Source organism: Morus notabilis, unplaced genomic scaffold, assembly GCF_000414095.1.
Source record: "Morus notabilis unplaced genomic scaffold, ASM41409v2 Scaffold803, whole genome shotgun sequence".
NCBI lineage: Eukaryota > Viridiplantae > Streptophyta > Magnoliopsida > Rosales > Moraceae > Morus > Morus notabilis.
This window is the reverse complement of record NW_010359912.1, coordinates 38,173-54,321: the sequence shown is the minus strand read 5'-3', so window position 1 is coordinate 54,321 and position 16,149 is coordinate 38,173. Positions and strand designations below refer to the sequence as shown.

At 33.3% G+C, this 16,149-nt stretch overlaps 3 protein-coding genes across 3 annotated transcripts in view; 2 read left to right on the top strand and 1 right to left on the bottom strand.

Moving 5' to 3' along the window:
- Positions 1 to 2,993: 2,993 nt before the first annotated feature.
- Positions 2,994 to 6,591, top strand: LOC21394318 (PI-PLC X domain-containing protein At5g67130). Its single transcript, XM_010095319.2, has 9 exons — positions 2,994 to 3,157; positions 3,275 to 3,334; positions 3,463 to 3,585; positions 3,683 to 3,820; positions 5,021 to 5,119; positions 5,231 to 5,531; positions 5,656 to 5,879; positions 6,037 to 6,123; positions 6,236 to 6,591. The coding sequence occupies exons 1-9, from the start codon at positions 3,131 to 3,133 to the stop codon at positions 6,413 to 6,415; spliced, it is 1,239 nt and encodes a 412-aa protein (XP_010093621.2). The 5' UTR covers positions 2,994 to 3,130; the 3' UTR covers positions 6,416 to 6,591.
- A 129-nt stretch (positions 6,592 to 6,720) lies between these two features.
- On the bottom strand, positions 6,721 to 9,664 carry LOC21394317 (probable serine/threonine-protein kinase At1g01540). The gene is made up of 7 exons (XM_010095318.2): positions 8,797 to 9,664; positions 8,594 to 8,698; positions 8,355 to 8,477; positions 8,088 to 8,258; positions 7,685 to 7,814; positions 7,350 to 7,559; positions 6,721 to 7,044 (listed from the first exon to the last, which is right to left on the bottom strand). The coding sequence occupies exons 1-7, from the start codon at positions 9,420 to 9,422 to the stop codon at positions 7,012 to 7,014; spliced, it is 1,398 nt and encodes a 465-aa protein (XP_010093620.2). The 5' UTR covers positions 9,423 to 9,664; the 3' UTR covers positions 6,721 to 7,011.
- Positions 9,665 to 15,766: 6,102 nt separating this feature from the next.
- LOC21394316 (DNA polymerase alpha catalytic subunit) overlaps positions 15,767 to 16,149 on the top strand; it is a 14,210-nt gene continuing 13,827 nt past the window's right edge. Inside the window, exon 1 of the mRNA XM_024163829.1 lies at positions 15,767 to 15,776. Coding sequence (XP_024019597.1) covers positions 15,767 to 15,776 — 10 coding nt within the window. The remainder of the gene's footprint in view (positions 15,777 to 16,149) is intronic.

The following is a 16,149-nucleotide window of genomic DNA, read 5'->3' as shown; positions in this document are numbered from 1 at the left end:
TTAACTGATCCGGCTGGATTTAAGACGATTTCTATATGTGTGTATACATATCTTCTTTCTTTCTTCTTCCTTTCTGTTGTTTTCTCCTGGATGCCGAGGGTTTTAATGAGGTATCTCACAATCTGTGTACGTGGTCGGAGGTCCCATTTGGCGGCCACTTTGCTAAGTGATCTTCAATAACTGCTTTGTTCACATCACCAAAAATGAAAGAAAAAAAGAAAGGACTTGTTTTTTTGAGCGAAAAACTCAAAAAAAAGATAACTCGAGTTATAATTTTATTCGAGTTCATGTTCTTTTAAGTTTAAATTCGAGTTTAAACTCGAGTTTAGGACTAAAACTCGAGTTCAAGTTTCCCCTTCAGCTCGAGTTTAGAAACTCGCACTCAAATTAATGAACAGTATTTTTTCTATTCTTAAAAATGCTATAACTTTTTCGTTTTAATTCTGATTGAGATGATTTTTTTTCTATGCGTTGACAATGAAAAGACGAATAAAACCCGACCCATATGCCCTATTAAAATTTTTCATCAGCATGGAGTTTTTATTAAAATACTATCTAAATACAAATTCAAATTTTGACTCACTCAAACACAAACTCAGAAAGATTCTTATCTCAGACCATAATTCAAATGTACACAACCAAACACAAACTCAAATTACAAATTCAACTTAAGTTATAACTCAAATTCAACTCAAGAATTATACTCAAGTTAAACTCTAAAAAATAAGCCCAAAGTATCTACTGTGGAGATTGACAACTGGGCATGTCTTTTCTATTTTTGCAAGCAGAAGTTTGAATTTTGATATTTTTTAGAAAATAAAATAAAAAAGGAGAAGTTTGAAATATGACAGTTGACACACACAAAACATATGATATGTATTATATATCTATTTATATATTTATATACACATATACTGGCCTCGTTAGCGATTATTCTAAAAAACTATACATGAAGACTTGGGCTTTGGTTCCAACTCAGGACAAATGTCGGTCAGGTAAGGCTGCGAAAACAAAGGATTTTTTTTTTTTTTAAGTTTGTTGAGTGAGATACGCATGCTTTACGCCAGATGTAATGTAATGCTTTATTTTCTTTTTTGGTAATGATAGGTAATGTTTGTTTAATTGTATGCACTAGTACTATTCATAATACTATTTATTACCAAGAAAAAACTAGGAAACTCCTTCCTTAAGACTGTTTCTTGTGGAGTCTTCTATAAAATGGGCAGTCTTTCTAGAAGACCAGCGGATTTTATCATTTTGAAGTTCCTATTTACACGAATTAGGGATTTTTTTTTCCTGATTGGCCCCTTATCCCCTGCTGCTTTTTTTTTTTTTCTATATAAAAAAGGGGTCAAACGCCCAAACCGCAATGAAAGATAAGAATAAGTTCTTAATGTCCCTTTATTATTATTATTATTATTATTTTCAATTGTTCTTCATCGCTCTTCACCTGGAAAGGCAACAAGGGTGGACCACCAAAATGCACTCCAACACGACACTTTAGTTAGGAACAAAATTACGAGAGTTGGAAGAATTTTAACAAGAGAGTAAAAGATGGAAAATGTGGAAATAAGTGTTATATTCAAAGGTAAGCGATCAACCAGTGAAATCTTTTTATACACTTTGTTCGATACACATCACCAGTTAGTTGATTTTTCTAAAAATTCAAGTGAATTTTTATATTGGGAATAACTTAGAAAACTCCCTGATATTTGTTTTGGAACTATTATGTTCTTTTCATAACTCAAATTACAATTCAAATATTTTCTTTATTGTTCACAAAATTTCAAATTTAACTTTGTATGTTAGTATTGTTTCTAATATAAAATTTACAACTCAATTTCTTAATTCAAGTTGTGAAAAGAAATGCTAATTTAAAATGCATTACTGGAGACCGAAATTTAAGTTTATAGTTTTACTCAAGGTCAGGCCCTTAAGTCAATACTTCATTCGAAGTCGGGCCTTAAGCAATCTCAATTACATCATAAGCTCGATATCGCTTTTCATACATTTTGAAAAGTTCGAGGTTAACTCAATCGAGATATATTTTAGTCAATGTTATCCTTTAAATTTAATTCTGATCTATAGTATCGATGTTAGAAGCTCTTTAAAGGTCGTTCGTTTCATAAACTCAGACTCTCATATAAAATTTAAATTTCAAACGTTAAAATTAAAAATTATAATTTACGTATACTTTCTAAACGAACCCTTAATGATTTCAAGGTCTAACCTCGAGTACTCTCGAGAGATTGTATTTCCCATCATTTAGAGAATACTTCTCCCGCTCTCAATCTTTTATTAAAAAAAATCCCTCAACAATTATCAAATTAAATTAAGAGGACAATTAAAGACTTCCAATATTTTTCTGGAAAAATTAAGACATGATTACGGTATAATCTCATGAAAAATTGGAGTTTTTTTATAATGGGGGTATACTAAGCGCAATAAATGTTTCTGAAATTTAAATTTAGTTAAAATTCACATCAAAATGTCTAAAAAAAATACATAAAATTGAGAGAACCTAAAATAGATTTATGGTAAAGTGTAAAGATTATATATATATATATATATATATATATATGTGTGTGTGTGTGTGTGTGCAATTTTATTGTTATTATTATTATTATTAAAAGAACATGGTTTTATACCATCAAGTTGTTATAAAATCTCATTGAATTGTCGTACTTTTATTAAAATGATCATTTTTTATTTAATCTGATGGTTCAAAAACATACTCTTTCAATATGTAATTTTTTTATATATATCCTACCATGAAATAATTGGCTAACTGTTTTGTAAAATATTTATAAAATCTTAATCAACAACAATAAATAAATTAATAAACAGGAGGGAGAAAAATAGAACAAAGCATGATCAAGACGGTACACGGGATATAAAGGCAACGTACCAAAATGGACAAGGACACATTTCCTCATCCACACCAAACCCAAATCTCTCGTTGTTTTCAACAGTGTGTTTTCCCATTCACTTTTTTTTCTTTCTTTCTTTCTTCACAAGTTCGATCCCACTTTTTTATTTTTCCCTTTTTTTCCTTAAAAGAAATCGGAGAGAATAGTATTAAATTTAGAAGAGAACTTTCCCTCGTACATAAAAGTATCTGAGAAGAAAAATGAAAATGAAAATGAAGGCAAAGCAGGTTTGTCCACGTTCTAAAGTCTTTCCCATTTGCTCGTTAAATTCCTTTTTCCTTTTTCGTGTACCATTAATTTCATTCACATTCTTACATGTTTTGTGTTCTGTCCTTTTTCTGCAGACAATGATTCAATTTCTGTTCATCGCTATTTGCCTTTTCTCCCATTCCTCCGCTCTCAAGGTGTTAAACATTTTTTGTTTTTCTTTTCTTTTCCCAAGTTGGAACAATTCTTCGGCTTCTCCGCTTTTTCCCTTTTTGATTTCTTGGTTTCTTAAACTTTCCTTTTTAATTTCTGGGCTGCCAAACAGATCGGAGAGACTTGTTCCAAGGACAGTGATTGCGACACCGGGTTGCGCTGCGAAACTTGCGCCGCCAACGGGAATACCCGACCCAGATGCACCCGAATCCAACCAATCATCCCAACTTCTGAGGTACAAAATAAAATTCATTATTTTATTATATTTATATTTTCATGTCCATTCTATTTTAATTTTTATTTGCGTTAATTTTTTTTGGGTTTTTAAACAGGTGAAAAACTTGCCATTTAACAATTATTCCTGGTTGACGACCCACAATTCGTATGCCAGAGCCGGTGCTAAGTCCGCCACCGGATCTTACCTCGTCACTCCCATGAATCAAGAAGACACCGTTGCTTCTCAGCTCAATGTAAGTTTTCTTTTCTTTTCTTTTACTTTTTTTGGTTTCACAATTTCTTTTTAATCATCTTGATGGAGATATCATTCCGTCTGCTGACGTGGCAGCTGGTTTTGGGTTCAATTCGACTTGTGTTATCACTGTCGCACCCGACAAAATATGGCCTTTATTTATTTATTTATGCTCTTACCACACGTTTGTGACGTTTCAGCGGTATTTAGTCAAATATTACATTTAGAACTGACAGAAACAGTAATACGGTTAAAAACATAAATCTTAACTGGTGGATTTTCTTTTTCATACGGTTTGTGGCATAGGGTTTTACGGCTTCCTTTACCGTGCGTCCCACAATTGTGATCCATTTTAGAGTAATTATTTTTATTAAATTTATAATAAAAATAATTTTATGTAACGTGATATAAATTTTTAATATAAATATATATCTAATCGTTAAAAATTTAATATACCGTAAAATTTCCTTATTTTACTCAAAAAATAAAGCTAACAAAGTTTTCTTTTTGCTGAATAACTAACAAAGTTTGAACTCAAGTGGATACACGCAGCACTCGCATACTGGATCACTTTATCATTGTAAAATTTTCTCTTCTTTTTTTTTTTTTTCTTTTAATTGCAAGTACCGACGGAAACTGAAAGGAGTTGGGTTAAATGAGCTAATGAGGCCAACCAAGAAATTGAAAGGAAGTTTGGATTTAGATTTTAGATAAATAAAAAAAAAAGGGCATAAATTGAAAAGGATAGTAAGAGAGAGAGATAGTTGGATTTAGAGAAAAAGGACATAAATTAAAAAGGTGAGAGTGAGTGAGTGAGAGTGATAGTGATGAGTATAGAAATTGGAAAGTATAACAGTTGGGATGTGGGTCTGTGCATATCCCCACTTTTGTTTGTCCCCTCTAGGTTTAAAATCAAGCATTCAAGCCCACCTGTTATTTTTACCTTTTGATTAAACAAAATTATAATGGATGATTAATATTCCAACTAATCCACTTGAACTAACTAATTCCCACCTTCCAATGCACTTATTCTAACCCACCACATGGAATCTGTCTTAGAGCATATGCCTGATTTTGTTACTTTTTCTTTCTCGTATTGTCTTTTGGAATTTAATTAAGTTGGTTTTACTTTACTAATTAAATAATAGCTTTTGATAATGACACACCTCATTTTTTTAGTTCATTTTTTAATCTTTGGTAGAACGGAGTACGAGGGCTTATGCTAGATATGTACGACTTCTTGAATGATATTTGGTTATGTCATTCCACTGGTGGCAAATGTTACAACTTCACAGCATTTGTAAGTCCAAATTATAAATTGCTCTGTCGTTTATGTACTTCAGGAAAAAAAAAAAAAAAAAAAAAATTTCCCTTTAATGAAATTTTGTATGTGAATTAATGTTCTATGCAGCAACCTGCCATTAACGTGCTAAAAGAAATCCAAACGTTCTTGGAAGCAAACCCGTCCGAGATTGTCACCATTTTTATAGAGGACTACGTGACATCTTCTCAGGGCTTGTCAAAGGTCTTTAATTCCGCTGGCCTGAACAAATATCTCTTCCCGGTGTCTCGGATGCCAAAGAATGGGGGAGATTGGCCGACGGTCGATGACATGGTTCAGAAGAACCAGAGGTTGGTGGCCTTCACCTCAAAAAAGAATAAGGAATCTGAAGGGTTCGCTCATGAGTGGGACTATGTGGTGGAAAACCAATGTGAGTTCTCAATTACAAACTTACTGAAAGAAAAATGACTAGAACTGACTCCGTTATTCAGTTGTTAACCTTTTGAATTATGCGTCTAATGTTAAAGATTTTGCCAAATGATAAACGTTTTTAGATGGAAATGGTGGGATGAATTCCAGTTCGTGTCCACACCGTGCCGAATCCTCTCCTTTGAGCACAACATCAAGATCATTGGTCCTGCAGAATTACTTCCCCGACAACCCAAATGCAACGAAAGTATGTGCAGACAATTCAGCTCCATTGGAAAGCATGACGAAGACTTGTTATGAAGCAGCAGGCAACAGGTGGCCAAATTTCATTGCTGTTGATTACTACCAGGTATAGACTTTAGACATTTTAGTCCAATGATACTTGTGACTATCATATCTGATTTACCTACCCAAAAATAGAGCAAGGTAACTATAAACGAGACAGTGAAATACAAATGGGGGACAAAATTTGCCCCACAAGGTAACTAATTTGTTATTTGTTGCAGAAAAGCGACGGTGGGGGAGCCCCAGAAGCTGTTGATCAAGCAAATGGTCATCTGACATGTGGTTGCGACAACATTGCCTATTGCAAGGTTTTGTTACTTACTTTGAAAGGGGAAAAAAAATGCTACTTGCTACCACATTCACTTTTTTGTCAACTGCTTTTCTAGCCATTAGTTGACCTATTATTTGTCTTATGAGCAGGAAAATGCAACATATGGTACGTGTGATGTTCCGCCGATTTCTCCCCCTCCACCAGCAGCCGAGGGCACTAGTACCACATCTCCATCAACGCCATCTCTCGCTTCGCTTGATAGCAGACCAGCTCAGTTGCAGTGGCTGTGTGGATTAATATTGGCCTCGGCTCTCTCATTTTGGTTGTAGATTGCGACGCTTTTCCTGATACCTTCTATTTGTTTGAACCGCACGGAAATAATTTTTCTACATATATTCTTATGCTTGGTAAATGCGCCACTTGTATCAGATACACGACAGTGCCACATATGGCTAGCTTGTCGTATGCTTTGACTAATAGAGATATCTCTAATTTTGTTACTTCAAATGCCGTTTCATGTATTTGTATTTGCATGTGTTAATGTGTATGAGCTCATGAGTACGAGTGGATGAAACAAAATTATTTGGTGATCCCTCTTTAAACTAGGATTTAAGCAATAACTTGGCCAAATTACAATATACAACTCTTGATAAATGCTTTATCTTCTACCTCTAGTGTTTATCAACACTGAAGCATATTTTTCTTGTATTAGCTAGCTATAAATCCATAATCAAGACGCCAAATCGAGTGCCATATGAATGAACGAATTAATCAGCATTTACACGGATGGCCAACTTTTAAACAGAGTTCAAGATCAGCAATACCCTTCAAAAGACATCTGTTTTTCCTCTTGATTTGGCCCTGTTTATCGCAATGGCACTCCACCTTCCCGCTCCAGTAATTTCCGACATCATCTCTCACCGGCTCATTGCCCTGTGTCCCTTCGAGCCATCCGACCCTAATTAGCAAAGATGTTAAGATCTTGGTGAGTAACAAAAGCAGAAACATGAGCACATGGAATATAAATGTTAATATCAAAGAAGGAAAATATTTTCGGCTGTGTCTTAAGCTATGATGTAAACAATTTCTATACTCATCAATATCTGTGCTTTAAGTTCAGCATATTTTTTAAGTCCTTTTATGATTTTGATATGTCTTATGGTTAAAAGGGCTTTTTTACTTCAGGTAATATGATATGCATTTTTATGTACCAAAAAATGCTATGCCGAATTTGACAGAAGCGGGAACCAAGTGAAGACATACATTTTTCAAGGGGGGTTCATCAGCTTCAAGCATATGTACAACGTGTCCCATCTTAGGCCGCTCGTGTGCATTATGATCGACGCAACGTAAGGCAACAAGAAGAGCCCGCTTCAACGTCTTAGAAACCGGCTTCTGAGGTAGCTTCGGATCCAGTACTCCCTCCGAATCCCTGTTACTAACCATCTTCTTAAGCCACTCCACTAATTTCACCTACAAAATTGATAAAAAAAACCCTTCAATCCAAACATGACACGGAGAGACACAAGGGAAAAATGACAACATTGAGAACTGATTAAATCACACAAGTTGACTTCCGCGGTATCTCAAGCGCAAACCTCTTCTGAAGGTTGGTTACAATCAACCGGTTTTCTGCCAGAAATTATTTCCATCATAAGAACTCCAAAGCTGTACACATCACTTCTTTCATTCAACATGCCTGTACTTGCATATTCAGGAGCCACGTAGCTACAAAGACAACAACATGTTATCTTATGATCTATTTTTGAAAGGTAAAGGAGTCTTTCCCGTGGGGTCAGAAAAATTGAATTACTGGTAGTTTTACTTTTTTCAGCCGTCAGATTTACATCAGAAATTGTCTGTGTTTGCGTACCTTTTAAATCTCATTTGATTTTAACAAGATCCAACGGTCAGAAAACTGATCCTACCGGTAGGACGGCCTACTGGAGACCATCACAAAAAAAATAACATAAAAATTTGCTCAATCTCAGATATACATACCCAAATGTTCCCATGACACGAGTTGTGGTGTAGCTCCTATCTGAGCCAATGAGTTTGGCGAGGCCAAAATCTGAAACCTTGGGATTCCATTGCTTGTCGAGTATAATGCTGCTTGACTTGAGATCACGGTGGATGACTTTAGGCTCTAGTCCTTCATGAAGGTAAGTCAACCTACAAGTTTAGTTCACTAGTGACTATAAAAAAATGAAATTTTTTTTGGCTTTATGAAGGGGAAGAAAAGAAAAAATCAAAGCTTTCAGAACATACCCTTTCGCTATTCCCAAGATGATATTCATCCGAATCTCCCAAGTAAGAGGACTACAATGTCCTACATCACCATGTAGCCATTGCTCTAGACTCCCGTTGTTTACATACTCATAGACAAGCATCCTACATCACCATGAGAGACACGGAAAAGTGTTATATGGGACTTGAAGATAAATTTGATGGAATTCAGAAAAAGATGGCAATTTAAAAATAAAATAAAAAAAGAAAGAAAGAAGTACCTATGAGCTCCTTCAGCACAATAACCAAGCAATCTCACTAAATTCTTGTGCCTAACTCGTCCAATTGCTTCAACCTCAACCTTGAACTCCTTCTCAGCTTGTCCCCTTTCAAACACCAATTTATTATCGTTTCATCAATTAAAAAAGACTACTCAAACACTAGGCTTTATGCAACACTAGTAACTAGATTCTTAAAACCACACCTATTATTGAGCAAGTTCTTGATAGCAACGTGAGTGCCGTTTTCCAAAACACCATGGTAGACAATCCCGTCGCCGCCTTCTCCGACGGCATTCAACGGCGAGAAGCCGTCCGTCGACGCCTCGAGCTCTCTCAGAGTGTACCAATGCCCCCAACCCAAGTGGGAAACCTCAGGGACGGCCACAGTCACCTGATAACCACCACCACCATTTTCATTATTATAACAAGATCTACCAAACCTTGCCGGGTAAGAAATCCGATGATCCTTGCCGATTTCGATTTGGATTCTCCGATAACCCAACGGGCTCTCTTCCTCCGGAGGCGGGAGCAATGCTTGCCGGTCCGTTCCCGGAGCCGTGTCGGGATAGGGAAACGGGTCGTGATCAATCTGGGTCCGCTTTGGCCTGTGGCTATGATCGAAACCAACCTCTAAAATATCTTTCGATACAATTGGAATTGTGGGTATTTGCGAAGACTTGTCATTGTTGTTGTTCTTGGATCTTTTAGAGGCGAACCAGAGAGATATGAGGAAGAGGAGGAGGACGAAGGAGGCTCCGACGCAGACCCCGAGGACGACCCACAAGCGGAGGCCGAAGATCGCTGTTGGTTTGGATAATTGGTCGTTCATATCTCTCTCTCTCTCTGTTTTTGGTGTCAGAAGAGAGAGAGAACCAAAAAAGTTAGGGTGATGATTGAATTTAGAGAGAGGATCGAGCTCGATGTACGTGCATTTAGAGCGATCTTGTTCTTATCAAACTGAAATTACTTTTTTTGATGGAAAAATGCTGGTCGATCGGTGTTGGTACGGACGATCGAGTTGGGACAACTCTGTTGTTGGATTTACTCTCTGCTTTGGCAGTGTGAGAGCTCAGCCAACCCGATTTTGTGTGTGTGTGTGCGCATATATATGTATATATATACATAGAGAGAGAGAGAGAGAGAGAGAGAGAGAGAGAGAGAGGATGCAGGCACATGACATGAAGTAGTGAGAGGGAGTGCGAGAAAGTGACGGAGGAAGTAGGAGCTGGCGTGACAGCTGACTGGAGAGTTGGAAAACATCACATTATTATTATGGAAAATCTTTTTTTTTTTATTATTTGAAAGATTATTAAGGAAAATTTTACATAGAATATGAAAAGCATTGTAGTGATAGAACTATTCTAAACTTTCAAATTGCATTTAGTCAAATTATGAAAAGTATGGAATTTGATTAAAATTTGACAGTTTTGTCATGTTTCATTAAAAGTATTTTTCCTTGCTCTCGAGTTTTTTTCGTAATTTATGTGTGGAAATTGGGAAATTGATAATGTATTATTGATAAATTTATAGTGTGGTATGTAAAAGTGTAAGTTTTGTGGATGTAAGGTTTAGAAATATGCATTATTTCGAATACTTTATTGTAGAAATCTGTAATTAATTAAGAGGGGTTGGATTTGGCCAACATTGCAAGGCTCATTTGGCCTTGCTACGTGTTAAATGCTCCTCAAAGTACTGCTTGAACTGCGGTGTAATGTAGATACAAATTCATTTTCTTTTATGACCATTGTAGCTTTTAAAACCTCGAAGCGATTTTTTGGTGAGAAATATACAAAACAACACAGAAAATGAGACAAAGAGCTCTTGGAGGGCACAAATCTGAATTTTTACTATTCATTTTTTATTAATTCTTTTTTAATCAAATACTATATTAATTAAAAGTGTATTAATCAATAGTAAAATGTTAAAATCTAGATACATGTATTCTACAAGTAAGTTCAATAATTTTTTCAAAATAAATATATTAATTGTTGATAGCGAATTGACCTAACCCAAATAAGCCAGTTATAACAGAATCTTCTCAAGATAAGGATATAGGCATATAGCCAATGAGGTTGTTCAAAATTCAATATGAAGAATACGCATAACGACCAAAAATCTCGGTTAACCCAAACATCTAACTCAAGATAAGAAGTCATAAAATCCGACATGAGATAAAGCTTGAAATTAGTAGAGATAATCACACTAGGAATTGAATTCAAATTTAGATGTGTCGGTATTAACCAACCTAAGTTTGTACAAAAAACAGGTTTACCCTGCGTAAAAACTATAGGTCCAATCCTTTCAAAAAAAAAAAAAAAGAAAAAAGAAAAGAAACTCTAGGTCTAATCTTTGGCAAAGAGCTCTCATGCATTCATGTGTTCTCTCAAAGTTATAGTGAAATGACCTTCTATTTTTGAGGAACGGCACAGTGGACGCCATGAGGTGAACCACTAAAAATTTTAGTGTTCCCTCTTTTTTATTTTTTTTCTGTAATTTCAATTACCTGTCACATTCACCGAGTAAATTAATTCTGTAACCGTCTCATATGATTATCTCGTTGAACAAATTTTCACCGTCAATACTAATTATTCTATTACGAACCAATGTTAGTATACTATTATGTGTAATTTGTATTTTCTCGGTTTGAAATTTATGAAATAGATATATTACAAATTTGGTATTTTGTCCGATTAAAGCCAACGATGAATGTCATTGCTGATAAGCTTTTGTATTTTTTTACTTAAAAATATTTGTTGCAACATGATTGTCCAGTGGCGGCTCAATTTTATTTATTTTTAACTTTTTGGAAACAATATAGTTCACTCCTCTTTGTCCACTCACTATGGATGGCTAGAAACTGCTGCTAACTGTGGTCCTTATTTGCTCTCTCTCACTTTCTAGTTTCTAGTTTCTCCCTAAAATATATCAATCAATATTTACTTAAAACACAGATAATATTTCATTCGCATATGAGACAAAAGCAAAACATGTAAATTTACCGCTACCGCTAAGCTAAATTTGGACCACGAACACGCAAGTATCAATGAGATTTACCATTAGATTAAGTCTACAATTATGAACACATTGGTTGTGTTTGAAATTAATTTCGTTTTTATTTTTTATATTTTAAAGAAAAATAAAAACATTTATAAAACGGCGTTTAGCGCAATAAAGTCAAAAAAAAAATGAAAATAATTTTTTAATTTAGTATAAAAGAGAGAGAAATGAAAGACAACTTTTAGTCGTTTTTTATTTTCTTCTCTCTCGAGCAGAGAGATAGACATTAATGAATTTTTTTATACTGAAAATAATATCTTAATAAAATTACTAAATGCATCTTTAAAAATAATTTATGTCTGAAATTGAAAACGTTTTCATTTTCATTTTCATATAAAAAATAAAATTATTTTAGAACGAGTTCCAAACACGTCTATTATTTTAGACGGGATTTATTAGCATGTCACGCGTGCATAGTTTAGAGTAATGCATTTCTGGAAAGTTCATTGAACACGACAATCTATCACTCTTTTCAAACAGAAATTCATTCCACGGACGACTGGAAGTAGGGTCCTATATTAATAATACCATGGCCGTCCCACATAAATGAATAAACCTAACTCTTTCATTTTCCTCATCTCATAAATCTCATGAAAATATATTAATGTCTATTTCATTTCACCGATTTAAATTTTCAGTTTTAAATTTTACAGTAAAAGACTCTTAAAAAATATTACATCTAATTTTTTTTATTACATTAAAAAACTCTAAAAACATATCACATATAAATTTGAATTCGTAAAGTGAACAAAGCATAAATAATAATAATTTAGAGATGTAGATTATAATATACACCTGAGTAACTCAGTGGGACAGAGGCCAAGGAACAAGGTGGGCTTCCATTTGACAGTGGAAGTAGTACTCACTTGCCTTTTATTTCTTTGGTTTGAATTTATTGATTTATTAAATAGTTTATTCCGTTCTTTTAATATCACGACATGTGTAAGCACGGAAAAGCAAATAATTTTAAAGTTGTTCTTTTGGAGTGTAATTTGAGTGTAATTTTTGAGTTATAATTTGAATTGAAGTTGTAACTTGAATAAAATTGAGTAAAGTTGAATAAAATTGAAACTTAAAAGAACATGAACTTGAATAAAGTTGAAACTCGAATTATTATTTTTTTTTTAGTTTTTTAGACAAAAGAATAACCCCTTTATGTCTAGCTTTTTAATTGTGGAAAATCATGTGTGATATAAGTATTCGTCAATAAATTTTGAATGATTATATTTTTAACGATAGTTACCTATTAAATATAATTTATGAGGTAACATATTAAGAATCTAATTGTATTAATTATTATACATTTTTTAATCAATTATCTAATTTATTAGAATTATTTGATTAATATCACACAATTAAAATAATAATACCCACTAATAAGTAAAAATATCTGTTGAAACTACACTATGTATGCCTTTATAACTTTACTAAGCTATTGGTATGTTACGCAGCCATTTCTTGTATCTATTCCTCAAACTTATAAAATGTAAAATGGAAAAAAAAAAAACACAAAAAACAAAAAGAGGGAGAGAAAGCGACTCTACTTAAGCAAGGCCAATGAAGTGAAACGTTAAGAGATAGAGTTTGGGTTTTAGAGAATACGAGTTCGAATATTATTAGGTCTCGTTCACTTTGCGGATTCGAGTTTTTAATTCGAGTTGAGATATGATATTTTCTGAGAGTTTTTAACTGTAATAGAAAAAGTTAGATGTGACATTTTCTGAGAGTTTTTTACTGTAGAAACATAAAATTGAAAACTCGAATCGGTGAAATGAACGAGACCTATACTTAAGAGAGAGAGAGAGAGGCAGGTGGCATCTTCTATGTCGTTTTGCTTAATATTAGAAGTGCATATCATTTAGACGCACCAACATACCTAACCAAAATTTCGTAATATATACACATACATTGAAGTTAACAGGCTAACCTATGATTTAGCTGCATCTTCTATGTCTTTTTTTTTCCCCAATGTAGTATACAAATATTGAAATTATAAACTGCCAACAAGTTTTTTTTTTTTTTTTTTTTTTAAATGGTAAACAATCAGAAAATTTATTTTGGTACGACGCCATAAGAGAGTAATGATAGATATACCAACTTATCTCCTAAATCTTATCTTACTAATATTATAATTTGTTTGTTATGTGAATTTAAGAATAACAAATTGATTGTGATATTACTTGCAGCTAAATTGTCTTAGTGATTGAAATATTCTTCCAAAATACGTTTTGCGTATGCAATAATGCAGGACCTAATCGTTATTGTTACTTTAGCCTCTACTTATACGTATCGATATATATATATATATATATATATATCAAGAATTATTAAGATGCTCGCGGTGGTTGATTCAAGAGTTTGGCTTTGTTGTCTAGTTTGTATTTGTGGTGGATCTACATTATAATGGTCAATACTGATCTGAATAAAGTTGTTAGATTTGGGGCCAATCTAAATTATTTTGCAATCTCTCATTTATTATTTATTTTTTCTCCAAACCACTTTATTCAGATGCTTTTGTTACATACGTACGTACACAACAAATTTTTAGGGTTATTTGTTATTTCTACGTACCCGACGTTTTAAGCCAATAAAAACATATAATACCCATTTTTCTATGTTGTCTTTGAATGTAAATTCCATATCAAACTCATTCATTATCTTTCGTCAGGTAGTACTTTTTATCACTTGATTGGCGACTTTATCCTATAGGGAATATGATAAATTCGTTCACTGTGCACCTTATAACTAGTACAATGGTATTTTTTTAAAAAAAAAAAAAAAAAAAAGAAGCCAAGTAAAATGGTCTTTTAATTGGTCGAAATCAACATTTGACTGAGAGAACGTATAAAACGGATAAGCATCCTAAATAAAAATACGTTCGTGTGTGTAATTATGCATTATTGATGAACTATATATATTGATAATTGATGATAATCACGGATTGGTTTATGTTAACGTTAAGGCTTTATAGTATAGTATGAGCTTATGGGAGGCACACGTGTTGTTTATACATATATATGAGAAGAAAACCAACAAGATGTTGGGTAATTTCTTACTTAAAAATGTGTACGATATTAAAAGAGGTATTGCATTTTTCCTTAAAAAAAAACTTTAAATCGAAACAATAACTAATATATGCAATAAATATAAGATTTCAAAGAAATTTTTGGATATGTTTCAAAAACTTTTTATCTTTGTGGGGAAGATCGTTAAGAAGGGTATCTATTATGCTTTTTTTTTTTTTTTTTTGAAAAAATATATTTTAGAGGACTGTGTGGAATGGTATTTTAATGGGGGCTTTGAATGAATTATTACAAAGCACAAATTAGAGAACAAAAATATCCTAATTAGAAACATTTTAAAATACAAAATTTTTAAAAGAGAAAAGGAAAAAGAAGCAAGCGTAAGTAGTTGAAGTAACAACAATGGTTATATATTATTCCTTATCGATATTCGACTTCCGTAAAAGAGTTCCTTATATACTGTTGTCCATTTTTCCCCCTCGAGTTGTAGTTTGTAAGGGATGTTCTTAATTATTGATTCCTTGTCGTTTGCAAAAAGTTTGTCGTTTTATAGCCTTTTGTTGTATTAAAATTCACTGTCGTTTTTAAGAATTATTGTCATTTTACAATGATGTTGTCGTTTATATGTTAATGTAGTCGGTCGGATCTGTCTATTATACTATCGGCATATAAGTCATCGTCACAACATCTATGTTTCTATAAAAATGAAGTATTATAGTTTCTATACTTCTGTCGTTTACAGTTTATTCTCGTTTTCTAATAGAGTACTAAAAATAAATAAAGGTTATTAGAGACGTCATTTCCTTGCTCGTCATTTATAGAAAATGCAATGTCGTTTATTTAGATGTTGTTGTTTTTACTAATATTGTCCTTCCTTATGTACTGTTGTCGTTTACACGTTTCGCGATAAATTTCTTGAGTTTGACAAAAAACTCTGTAACAATCTTTCAATTAAAGTTTGCATATGAAAATACAAAAAATCAACCATAATTAATAAAAAAATGTTTGAAAAAGAGACGAAGAGGAAAAAAAAAAAATTCTAAGAACCTTTTAAAATAAACAACATATTTTTTAAAGAATTGATGTAAATAACATGTTTACTGGTAACTATTTATTTACCCGACATAAATAGCATACTGTTTACGATGAGTATTTACCGGTGATAAATTATTTAGGTCTAGTAAATAAGTATTCATTAATAAACGTTTCAAAAATATTTATAGTAATGGAAAAACGTTTCGGCTTGTTGGAAAAGAGCGAAAAAAAGAAGGCGTGGGCCAAAAGTTGAAGCTGGGTCCATATCTTATAGCCCATACTGGAAAAACCCAAGTCCAATGACAAAAAGCTCATCTTCTTCTTATTCGCGCCAAAATCACAAACTCCCGCCATTTCCCATCATCCAGACGAGCTTGAAGTCTTGAACCCGAGAGAGAGAGAGAGAGAGAGAGAGATTAAGAAATGGCGGACGAGCAGCAC

Excerpts from the sequence above, each read along its gene's own strand:
- LOC21394318 (XM_010095319.2), top strand. The coding sequence starts at position 3,131 with ATGAAAATGAAAATGAAGGCAAAGCAG. Across the intron at positions 5,532-5,655 it reads CTATGTGGTGGAAAACCAAT|ATGGAAATGGTGGGATGAAT; the intron begins GTGAGTTCTCAA and ends AAACGTTTTTAG. Across the intron at positions 6,124-6,235 it reads ACAACATTGCCTATTGCAAG|GAAAATGCAACATATGGTAC; the intron begins GTTTTGTTACTT and ends TCTTATGAGCAG.
- LOC21394317 (XM_010095318.2), bottom strand. The coding sequence starts at position 9,422 with ATGAACGACCAATTATCCAAACCAACAGCGATCTTCGGCCTCCGCTTG. Across the intron at positions 7,560-7,684 it reads GTAACCAACCTTCAGAAGAG|GTGAAATTAGTGGAGTGGCT; the intron begins GTTTGCGCTTGA and ends TCAATTTTGTAG. Across the intron at positions 7,045-7,349 it reads ATGAACCCCCCTTGAAAAAT|GGTCGGATGGCTCGAAGGGA; the intron begins GTATGTCTTCAC and ends TTTGCTAATTAG.